Source organism: Macrotis lagotis, chromosome 1 (assembly GCF_037893015.1).
Source record: "Macrotis lagotis isolate mMagLag1 chromosome 1, bilby.v1.9.chrom.fasta, whole genome shotgun sequence".
Taxonomy (NCBI): Eukaryota; Metazoa; Chordata; class Mammalia; order Peramelemorphia; family Peramelidae; genus Macrotis; species Macrotis lagotis.
In genome coordinates this window covers 237623783-237636343 of record NC_133658.1, presented here as the reverse complement: position 1 = coordinate 237636343, position 12561 = coordinate 237623783, and the positions used below count along the sequence as shown (strand labels likewise).

Below are 12561 nucleotides of genomic sequence, written 5' to 3'. Positions count from 1 at the left end.
ATGTATATACTAGTTCATTCTTAGCAATCATTTTTTGGGTCCAAAATAGGTTATTATAATTTAATAGTGGTCAGTTTCAATTATTTTGACATTGATGTTCTTTTAGTTACATTGTGCTTATCATTGAATAAGTTGTTTTCCTGATTTTGCTTACCTCACCTTGCAGTACAAGGCATTTTTTCAGAATTCATCATTATCATCATTTTTCCCAGTGATATAATATTCATGCACTTTCATGCAGCACAGTTGGATGAGCCATTCCCCAAAGAATGGGCATCTATTTCAATCCCACTTCTTTGCTACTACAGAAATTGCTGAGATAACATTTTGGTGAATTTGGAAACTTTTACTTTATATCACTGACCTCCTTCAGTTTGTATCTAGTTCAGCTCCCTCCTTTTGGAAAACAGAGGCCAGAGAAATAGAATTCCTTTCCCCAGGTCATGAATATATTTATTGGCAGAGTTAGCTCAGATCTCCAACTCCCCCAGTTCAGCTCCCTTCCCCATCTTGTTTCAGTTTTGTCTGTCTGCTGCTGCACAGTCTTCCCTTGGCCTGCCTGTGGGTGCATATTCAGAATCCAAGCCACCAAACTGACAACTAAACCACAGCAGTCACCTAACATTTACCAGGTGCTTCGGGTAGTCCCTGCCAACAAGAAATCTACCCTGTCCACGTGAAGGGCATTAATAGTCAGAGAAGCCTGTAAGTTGACCCTAAAGGGCAGTAGTGGAAATGTTGATTGGCGAAATGACATGGTCAAATCCTCTCCTTAGAAGTAATCAGTCCACATAGAGGGGGTGGATGAGTATGTGTTATAGTCCATACTCCTCAGGGTGCATGCAACTGAGCTAGATTAGAAAAGATGGATACTACATCTATGCTCTTACCTTCTGCAAGAAGCCTTTTTCCATTCCCCTTAATTATCAATTTCTTCCTTCCAAAGATTATTTCCACTTAATCTTGTCTAAAGTTCATGCTTAGCTTGTCTCTAATTGGCAGGTAGGTGGCTCAAAGAATAGAGTGCTGGCCCTAGAGTCAGGAAGACCTGAGTTCAAATGCAACCTCAGATACTTCCTAACTAACTGTGTGACCCTGGACCAGTCATCTAATCTCTGTTTACTTCAGTTTTCTCCTCTGTAAAATAGGGATGATAATAGCATCAACTTTCCAGACCTAATGGAATAAATAAATTAAATAATATTGTTAAAATTAATGTTTGCTGACTGATATGACATGATTACAAATGATTATAAAATGGTATCTCATTGCCAGACTGCAAAGACAGTTCACAAAAGTACTAAGAAGATAGATTTATGAGTGTTTTGGAATGTAGGGACAGAAGACTGCATAAATAGAACCTTGATTATGGAAAGTACTTTCAAAGTCCATCATCCTGAAAGAGTCCCCTTTTGCAACCTTTCCAACAGGCATTGTCCAGACTCTACTGAAATCTTTAATATCCAGTAAATGGGAACTTGATCTATCCAAGACTGGTCCATTCTCCTTATAAATAGTTTTAATTGTAAAATGTTACATTAGAAAATTAAGGTAAACTGAGAGACAATGGTCTAAGCATAATCACTTTATTAGTCAGGCTAGCAGTAGCCAATAAATTGGGACAATGACCTCTCTCAATGACCAAAGAGCCCCAAGGTAGGACTCACCAGCCTTAATAAAAATTTTTCCCCAATTTTATATTGGTAGGTAGAAAGGCAATATAATTGTTTACAGGGTACATAGCAGTGTGGAGGTGAGGACAACATGATTAGTTTTTTTTTTTAAAGAAAGCAGCCTGGTCTACCCATGTGGGACTAGTGATCATCCCTCTCTGACAATTTAGGAATGTTAACTATTTTATGGTACAAATAAGCATCTTTTTTTTTTTTTAGGTTTTTGTAAGGCAAACGGGGTTAAGTGGCTTGCCCCCAAGGTCACACAGCTAACAAATCAGCATCTTGCAGGCTTTCTTAGTGGACCTGCAGACTCCCTGGCACCTAGAAGGGTTTCCTAGGGAAAGAAGGCCTCCTTACAAGGACAGGCAAGGTTGGAGAATATGTCCTATGAGGATGATAATAAGTTAACTTGTAACTTTAAGCTAACTCAGAGGAAAAACTGACTCAATTTTAAAATTAATATAGCATAAAATTAATTAAATTTTTACAATTTAAAAACTAGAGATAATATTAATTTTGATTTTTTCAAAAGTTCTTTTAAATATTAAGCTAAATTTCTCTGTTCCTGTCATGGTCTCACATATGCACTATTTAAATTAGAGAGTTGAAAATTTTCCAGGGGAAGAATTAAACAACAACAATTGTTCTATTTAGAATTCTAGAGTTAAAGCTGAAAAGGACCCTGGATGTAATCATCTAATCTAACTCCTTCATGTTATAGATGAGGAAACTGAATTCAAGAGAAATGAAGTGACTTCTTCAAGGTCACACAGGTAGTAAGTGGTAGAAGTGGGATTCAAAAAACAATGCTCTTTCTACATTGTCATTTCTCTTTAAGCCAAAGTAAAGACAAATAGGAAGATAAAATAGGACCATTAGCACTCTGACAATAGGCATATCTCATCCTTGGGACCAGAACATAGATGATATGAAAATCTTTTCTGAAGAAATTAAGTTCATTAAACAAAGACCACAGAGATAGCATGATGTAGGGTATAGCGTTCTGAGCTTGGAGTCTGAAAGATCACCCATAGCACTGCTAGCAACTTCTGTCTCCACTAAATTGTAGTTGAGTTTCCATCTCTGTTGGTGGATGGAGTTTCTCATGCTGATGAAAAGGTAGATCCTTCCCATTAACCATTACCACCATTAATCATGTAACACTTGAGGGGTGACTTTGGTACATGGCCTTTGGGGTCTATTGAGCACCAGAGGGAGCAGTTATTGACTGGAGCCTAGAGATGCCATTTCCTGGCAGCAACAAATCAAGGCTCTCAATCGGGTTCTCCTCCCCATCTCTAGTTCATAAATATTGTCAATTTTCCCTTTTCCTCTTCAAGGGAATTTATGACTTGCCCAGTGTGTGGCGACAGAACAAACAATATAAATCCAGTTCTAAATTATGGCTTGTTCCAACTGTTGTTCTGTGTAAGTGAGATTGCTATTGCCAATAACCACACGGCCAAGGCCCTTGCTAAATCATCGACTCACATGGATTTATTGGGAAAACCAGCACCCAGCAAAATAGGCTTTAACTTCTTGAAGATTATAAGACCCCCACATCTTGGAAGAATTTTAACTCTTCCCTATACTTGAGAGTACAACTAGATCCTTTCAGGAAGAGAATTACACTTTCACACCTCTTATTTCATTCTCTGAATGGGCCCATTAAGTAAATAGCACAGGCTTTAGTATCCCAATAGTGATGATGATAATCATAGGGATGAATCTGGACCAGTAATTTCATTGGGATAGGGGCCTTTTGGATGAGAAGGCAACCTCTCCCAATACAGGTTGACAACATTTTTGCAGCTTGTGATATTATTAGATGCAAATTTTTTGAACACGATCAAAAATTGAACATGGCCAATTTGGGAATTTGGTTTGCTGGGCTATGCACATTTGTTATGTAGATTGATTTTTTTTATCCATCTTGTTCAACGGGAGGGGGAGGGAAGAGGGAAAGATGATAAATGCATGTAAAACAAAAAAAGAAACAAAATGCATTTTTTGGGGGAAAAAACTTGTGTCATAGACTAGGAGAACCAAATGGTTTAGTGACCTTCCCAGGGTCAAATAGCCAGTATGTGTCAGAGGCAGGATTTGAACCCAGGTCTTCCTGATTCTTAAGTCTTGATTACTGTTTACTGCTATATACTGCCTCAAGATATTTTATTCCATCTCAAAATTTCCAAAGGAAAATTTTCCATTATCTTATTTGAACCTTGCAGTAATTTTTGGAGAGAGGTATTGATGGTATTTTATCCTCATTTTGTAACTGAGGAAACTCAAACTCAGACCAAAGAACAGAGAAAGAGATGTGAAATTTAGGACATCAAAGGTGTGAAGTCATTTAATTAATATTAAATAATAATAATAATAACTAGCATTTATATAGCCTTTAAGTTTTACAAAGCACTTTACAATTGCTGTCTTATTTAATTCTCACTATAACCACAAGAGGTAGGTGTTGTTATTCTCATTTTCCAGATGAGAAAGCTGATGCTGACAGTGTTTAAATGACTTGCTCAAGGTCCCATTGCTAGTAAATGTTTGACTCTGGATTTGAACTCAAGTCTTCCTGACTCCAAGCCAGAACTCTATCCATTAAACCAACCTAACTGCAGAGGTCAGACACAAGTTTATAATCAATGTAATCTCTATCTGAAATTAAATAATCTTCCATAAAGTTCTGTCCCATGAGTTTTTGTTCTCAATCCACCTTCAGTATGGGACTTGTATATATTCTTGGCCTTCCTTTCCATATCTTCATTGGGTCTGAAAATAACAATCAGATTATAGTCCACAGAAGCCAAAATTTTCAAGAGGCAATGTGGCATTGACCTTGGGGTCAGAAGAAATTTGGGTATTGAATTCTATTTGAGATATTAGTAGTGTTACTAAATAGTGTAACCTGTGAACCTCCGTTTTCTCATCTGTAAATTTTGCATAATATATATAATATTTGCCTTCACAAAATTTTTAATGATGTATATGAAGTGATATGTGAGAATGTGTGTGTGTGTGTGTGTGTGTGTGTGTGTGTGTGTGTGTGTGTGCTTGAATGTTGGGGGGGGTCAGGGTCTAGACCTGTGTTTTCATCCAGTATAGGGAACTTCTTGGCATGGGGCAATTCCTTTCAGCAATGACAATTTAGCATTAATTTAGAATCTTGAGTTGCCCAGGTCCCCGAAACTCATAGTCACAAAAAATGTTACCTAAATGTAAAATGTTGCTATTGGATCATCGTAGAGCAGAAACATCTCTTCTCCAAGAGGATCAGTTCCATCTCTCTATTCCTGGACCTTGTTGCCTCAGGTCAATGGGAGGTTAAGTGGTCTTGACTCTAAGACTGGCCTTCTGTCCAGCATAACATGATCTCTATTATTTAACTATTACAATAATTAAAAAGAGAAAAGAAGAAACAAAAGAAGGCATAGATCCCAAAATGATAGCAATTACTTTTAGTAATTGTTGGTTAAGAAAATGTGTAAGTACCTACTTTCTAAGTACCTACTTAACTATCTGTCTGCACTATGCTAGGTGCTAGAGATTTATGAAATGAAACAGTTGCTGTCAAACTTAGGGAGCTCATAGTTCTCAAGGAAAGCATGGATGCATTTAAGTATTTGCAAAATGTAAACAAAGTAAATATAAGCCAGGACAGTTCGATGGTGCAGTGGATAGATAACTAGGCTTAGAGTTAGGAAGAACTGAGTTCCAAATCAACCTAACACTAGCTGTGTGTGACTCTGGTCAAGTCTCTTAACACTGTTTGCCTCAGTTTCTTCATTGTCAAATGAACTGGAGAAGGAAATGGCAAACAATTTCAGTGATGATATTTGTCCTTCATTCTAGAAGAAGACCATGATATCAGTGAGGTGATGCCATGACAAGTACATGAACTGGAGTGAGAAGGTGCTGTGCTAAGTCGCCAACCCCACTTTCTCCTTCTGAGTCGTCTGAGTCCAGGAGCCAAACAAATATGGATCAGGAAAACTGGAGATGGCCCCAGATGTGAGGCAATCAGGGTTAAGTAACTTGCCTAAGGTTATTCAGTAAGTGGTAAATGTTTGAGATCTGATTTGAACACCTACCCTCCTGACTCCAAGGCCAGTGCTCTATCTGCTGTGCCACCTAGCTGCCCTGAACAATTTCAGTATCTCAGCTAAGAAAATCCCAGTTGAGGGGATCATAAAGAGTTACTCATGACTGAAAATAATTAAACCTATTTGGAAAATTATATATATATATATATATATATAATATTATTTAGTCCCCAGAAGATCTAATTGTTTTGTTTAAAAATGGGTTTTTGGGAAACTAGGTGGCACAGTGGAGCACCGGCCCTGGAGTCAGGAAGACCTGAGTTCAAATTTGACCTCAGACATTTAATGATTGCCTAGCTGTGTGACCTTGGGCAAGTCATTCAAACCCCATTGCCTTAAATAAATAAATCAAAAATTAAAAAATGGGTTTCATAGGGATTTGTAGACCCCTTGAAATAACTACTTGTGCCCTAAGGTATCTATGACACAAAAGCTGGGAACCACTGAATTAAATCTAACTGTATTAGGGATAAAAAGAAAAACAAAACTTTCCAAAGTAAAATGTAAACAATCCTTGAATTATCTGCTATTTTTAATTATCCTTAACATCTCTTAGCTTGAATAAAATTATTAATGATAATACTAATGAAAGCTGGTATGTGCATAATGCTTAAATTTGCAAGGCACTTCATATCCATTCTTATTTGACTCTTACAACAGCCTATAAGATAGATAATGTAGGTATTATCATCCTTATTTAGTAGATGAGGAAATACTCAGAAGTTACTTGCTGTGATTTGTGCAGTTAACTGTAATCTTACTTTCCAGCTTTATATCTTATTTCCCTTCATAGATCATATAATATGGTCCAACCACATCGGTGCTCTTGCCATCTTAACACAAAGTCTTCCATCTATCCTCTTTGGTGCTTTAATAGAGGCTCCTTCCAAGTCTAGAATGCACTCTATATCTGCCTATCCCGATCTCTAATTCGGTTTACATTATATAGCTCCATTAGGTTAACAAAGGGCTTTATCTCCATTATCTCATTTGGCAATGTTCATGCCAAGGTAGAATAGGTCTTCTGATGCCAAGTCCAGTAGAATTCTTTCCATTGCATGATTACAAGTGACTGAATGAATCAAAATGTTATCAGAAGTTTTTTTAAGGGGAAAAGAATGATCTTGGGATGGACAGGTTTATAGATTTAGCTTCCACTGAGATACAGCATTGTATTTTTAAAAGCTTAAGCTCTAAGGCCAGGAGGGAAAATATTAGGAAAAGTAATCCCTAAATAAAACTAGAGACACCTTGAGGAGACTGAGGAGGTCACAGCCAGCTCAGCTTTGGGGAAAAAAGACCTGACAGTTTGTCATTTAATCTCCTACTGTGATGGAGAGGTAGGTCTGGAAGATGGAGGGAAACAGAGATGCAATCTATCTCATGGTTGGTAGCTTTTGACTTTTGAATCTGTCCTGTAGAATAAATACTCAGGAGTAAGTAGAGGAAGCTATGGCTTGTGAACCTCACCCCTTTGGGGTTGACAATGTTGGCTAAAGGTAAAGTCTGCTCTAAGGGTGTGGCTGGTTTCTTTCTGTATGAGTCTGGTCCCCGCTATTATGGACTGAGGACTGAAAGGATTGATGTAGAATGATTTCCAACTCTTCAGAATTGAATAAAAGGGCTGTTAAAAATAATGTTTATTCTGGATATCCAAGGTAACATTTTCCTCAGTGACTTAGGAGGTAGAATGGAATGTTCTTGGGTGTTGGTTTGTTGATGGCACAATTTTGAGGAGAAGGTTGGGCTAGCTGGCAGCTGAGAAAGTTGACTGTTAAAAGTAACAGCAACTTTATCGCTCAATCGAGTCTATATTTATGGGGGGAGGGGGTATTTCATTTACTCTTAAACAAAAATATTTTATTAATGTATAAAAACATTCTTTGTACAAAATGAGAATAAATATTAAATAAAAAATAAAAAAATTAAATTAAAAGTAACAGCAACAGGAGTATTGATATAACACTTGAAGGTTTGCAAAATGCTTTAGACACCTCACTTGATCCTCACAATTCTTTTTTCCAGAGGAGGAATCTGAGGCACAGAGAAGTTAAAAGCAAATTGATCAAGGTTGCACCATTATCTCTGTTGTTATTTGGTCATTTTTCAATCATGCCAGACTTCCTGTGACCTCATTTAGGGTTTTCTTGGCAAAGATACTGGAGTGGTTTGCCATTTCCTTCTCTGGCTCCTGCTGCAAACAGGTTAAAGTGACTTGCCCAGGATCATACAGCTAGTTAGTGTCTCAGATTTGAATTCAGAAAGATAGAGTCTTCCTGATCCCAGGTCTAGCCTTATTCACTATACCAGGTAATATCTTAATAGTATTCCTAGTTTGTCAGATGGAATTCAAATTCAATTCTTCCCAGCACCAAGTCTATCAGAGCTGCCTCTGAATGTAGAGTAATAGTAGTGTCACCATAATATGGTGTTTTAATCACTTTGCAAAATGCTTTCCTCATACAAGCCTATGAGGGTGGTGGAACAAGGCTTATCCTTGTTTTAAAATTGAGAGAAATGAAGAGACTTTCTCCAAGTTACACAGTTAGTGAGCCACAGATCCAGGTTAATTGTAAATCCATTGAGCTTTCCACCTTGAGCTGTCAGAGAAATTTATGAAATGAATTGCTGACAGCCCATCTGTCACTAGCAAAAAGCAGTGTGTGTGATGCCTGGGGAGAAAAAGGCAGGATAGACAAGTTGAGGTCTTCCTGTGAGATGAAAGTTGAACTAGATGTGATGTCTAAGGTCCCACCCAACACAAGATTCTAGGATTCTTGAGTGACTTAAGTGTGGCCATCCTAGCAAGTTACAAAACTAAATAGGAATGAGGAAGATCTCCAATGAATTAAGGAATTATACCATTCTTGGATGACTGAAAAAAGGAGGCTTTCACAGATCTCCCTCTTCACTATTGCCTTTTGTATTCCTAGAACCCCTCAGAGCTTAGTGCAAATGTCACCTTTAAGAGGCTTTTCCTGACTCCCTTTATTGTTAGTGGTTCCCAATTCCCAATTATTGTGGATTTATTTTGTATCTATCTTGTATAGAGGCAGTGTGGTCTTCAATGACAAAGTCCTGAATTCAGTTTCAATAGATAATATCTGCCCCTTTGCAGACTACTTTCATCTATTGTGTAAATATCTTGTATGTACCTAATTATTTACATACTATCTTATCCTTTAGAATGTGAATTCCTTAAGGGTAGGGACTATTTTTGCCTTACTTTATATCCCCATGACTCAGTCTGGTTCCTGGTAAATAGTAAGTATTTAATAAAGACATGTTGACCAATTCAGAGGTCTTGTCTCTTCAGCCAGCTAACTAGATGTTCCCTCTAATTCTAGAATTCAGGAATAAAGTAGATAAAACAGCCAAAATTTTCCCCTAGTTGACTTTCTGTGGATTGGTTAGAAGGGTAGGGATTGCTTTCTCCTTTTCTTTCACAGGGGAATGAGTGTTTGCCTAGTTGCTTGATACTAAGATCTTTCCTCCGCTTGCCCATACAAGGACATTTGATATTATTTACTTAACAGGGCACCCTGGTCTTAAAGCTAGAAAGGAACTCTGGCATGGGTGGGTAAGTTATATTCTCAACACAAAGGCTTACAGTCAAGAGTGACTCAAGGGTCAAGTGTCTGCCCTAGATGGAGAGAGCAGGGGTTCTTCCATTAGAGTCTGGGGAAGCCAGAATTTGGATAAAATATGGGAAAAATCCATTGATTTCTCCAACAAAGTGTCTTCTGTTTTAATGTCAATGGATAAACTACATTTAAACTCTAGCATCACAGTCTGTGTTATGTTGAGTAAAAAAGTAGAAATGCCACTAATGAAAACAAAGAAACAAATGATAGCTGGACTAGATCAAAATATATGCAAAAGAAGGTCTGTGCCAGCAATTTCAATCAATTATTTATTGATTTATCATTAAGTATATACTACATGCAAGATGCTGTTTTTGATGTCACTCAGGGAGAATTTCTTAAGATAGTGGAAAAAGGGAAGACATCAAGATAAAAAAAGACATAGACTTTATTACTACCAAAAAAAAAGAGTTCCACTTACCACTTATATTCTTGCTTTTTCATCCCTGCAAAATTTTTTGTGAGAATGTTACTTATGTATTGAGGAGATATTTAATAAAAATATGAGAAGAGACAGCCAATCTTTTTTAAGTGTTATTCTATAGGTGACAATGTCATTATAGTCATAAATTAACTAAAGAATATTGATAATACAAGATACCACTATGCTTCTTTTTTGCTTATTACAAAAAAGAATTTGACTCAATAGAGACAAGCAAGGTCTTAAAGTCTCTCCTGCAAAGGTGTCTTTTGTGTATATGTCAAAATCACATAAGATTTTTTGAAATATTGAAAAAAAGAGATAACTATTTAGTGACTCTCTGTTAATATAAAAGAAAGCAGGAGATAAATGACCACCAAAGGTGTTTACTACTGTCATGGAAGATGTTAAATGCAGAGTCCAAGTATGAGTCAGACTTTTTACATGATGTGAAATCTTCTAGTTCAAAAGTAGCAAATTCTTGCCTTAAAATATATTTGGAAAATATTTACCAAAATAAATAAAATTACAATGCAACAGATGCTAATTTGTGGCTTGCTAAGTCAGTACTTTGAATTTGACATCACTCCTGTTTCTGAATAACTTTGAGTTAACTGCATAGGGCACTTGAACCATGGCAGTACCTCATCCATAAGACCTATAATAACTTTGAAAACATTGACCTAATTATTCATATAGATAGGGAAAATCAAATAGATGAAGAATGCCTGTTGTTTGGATGGATAACTCATTTAGCTGCATATGGATAGTGCCCTGGGTCTAGAATTTAATGAGAGCAAGAAGTAGTACTCGAGTATAGTAAAAAAAAATGTAGCATGTCTTTCAGTGACCCCAAGATCCTCTCTGAAAACAGAATTCCCATCTTGTAACTTAAAGAAGTAATCTCATGATGTTGTATAGCTATAAATCATGAAGAACCACAGTGTCTAAGAATTTGATGATCCAAAGAGCAATGGAGAGACAACATGGTGAATGTAAATGAGCTGCAGCATTTAAACAGAAATGAATTATATATGAAAAATGGGAAAAAATTGAATGAAAAAGATGTATTTCCAGAAAAGATGTCATGCAATCAAGCATGAAGAACAACAGCTCACACATTGCTTTGGTAACCATGTGACTTGTGTTTTAAAAGGACCCAGTGGTTGGACCTCTTTTTTGGAGATTTGAAGGAAAATATGGACAGATTGTGCTGGATAAGGAGGCTTGGGGGAATGTGATTTGCCCCACTGCAGGGAGGAACCAACACTGAAGAGATCACAGATTGGATGAAATATTTAAATCTTAAATATCATACCCAGGAATGTACTGGAGCCAAGATGAATCTCCAGGAGAGTCAATTGTTAAATTTTCAGTGTGAGCATTTACACATCATAAATTGACAAATGCTACAAATGCCACTAAATTTTGGTTTATTGTTTGATGAATGTCTAGGCTTAAAATGATAGAGAAAATGTGAACAGTATAGATTAAACTTAAAAGTGTAGTGTGTGTACAATTCTTTCCCCATTCTCAACCTGTTGTTAAACTTTTACCAGCATACCACTGATTATACCGGTTTTACAGATGAGGAACCTGAGGCACATTGGGAAAAAGTTCAGTCCTTTTTGGCACATTCCCTGGATGAGGTCTCTTTTTACTCTTGATAAAAGAAATTCAGCTCTGCAGAAGGGCAGATGAATCATATGGAGAGAAACCTTTCTTTGGCTTGGCTTGTTGTTCTAACACCTCATCTCCCCTGCACCTCACCTGCAAGTGTGGACAAGCTGTGCAGCTCCACCTTTACTGAAAACACAGGGCGTCTTCCTTGTCCTACCATCTCCTCTTTGAAGTTGTCAAAGTATTTCTGCAAAATCCCAGGGTCAGGGTGTGCCTGTCCAATATTCATATCAATATTCAGAACAGAAGGTGAGGCAGCAATGTTCTAGCAATGTGTACCTAGAGATTTTAGAATTTCAGAGCCATCGAGGCCAGCCCCTTTCATTTTACAGATGAAGAAAGTGGGACTGAGTCAGGTCAACTGACCTGACCATTGTTACATCAACAATAAATAGCAAAGCCAGGATTTTCACCTGGGCCTGCTCATTCTAAATGCAGCACTCTTTTGTATTGCGCCACTGCCAGCCTTAAGTTGACAAGCCCCTGATGACGAATGTTCCTTGCTCTCTGTGGGACTAGGTGTGTTTTTATACAAGATCTGTTTCCAAGTAGCTGCCTTAGCAAAAGGAAGATAGGAATCAGGCTTTACTACTGTGGTTTAACTGAGGCCCTAGGGGGAGCTAATTGTAGCATAGGGATGATAAAGTTGCTTCTAAATTCAACACATCAGTTAATATTTATTTAACCAATGCTGGCAAGAGACATTTAGGCACAATGATGTGACACCCCCTCCTTCATTTTCCCCCATCCACCTAAGAGTAACTTTTTATTCCCATTTGTTCTTATAGGAATCTCTCTAGATTTCTCTAGTGTTTTTTCCATTTCTGCATCCTTAGTATCTAACACAGTATCTGGGACACAGCAGGTGTTTAGGAAATGTGGAATGAAATTGAAATTAAAAAAAAATACATGTTGGGGCTGACTTGACTTAGAAATGGAATAATTGGAGATTTCTTCCACCAGTGTCTAAAATTCCATCAATCCTCTGATTTAATCATGTCTCTTTTTCTGATGCTCTTTTACAATGATAA

General features: G+C 37.3%; 1 protein-coding gene across 3 annotated transcripts in view; it reads left to right on the top strand.

The window, feature by feature from the left end:
* TOGARAM2 (TOG array regulator of axonemal microtubules 2) overlaps positions 1-12561 on the top strand; it is a 95801-nt gene that overhangs the window by 60057 nt on the left and 23183 nt on the right. The window contains exon 20 of one of the 3 annotated variants that reach the window (XM_074209791.1): positions 520-957. The exons of the other annotated variants lie outside the window; for them this stretch is intronic. Within the exon in view, the coding sequence (XP_074065892.1) occupies positions 520-680 (161 nt within the window). The 3' untranslated portion in view covers positions 681-957. Of the gene's footprint in view, positions 1-519; positions 958-12561 lie in introns of those variants that run through there. 3 annotated transcript variants of the gene reach the window in all.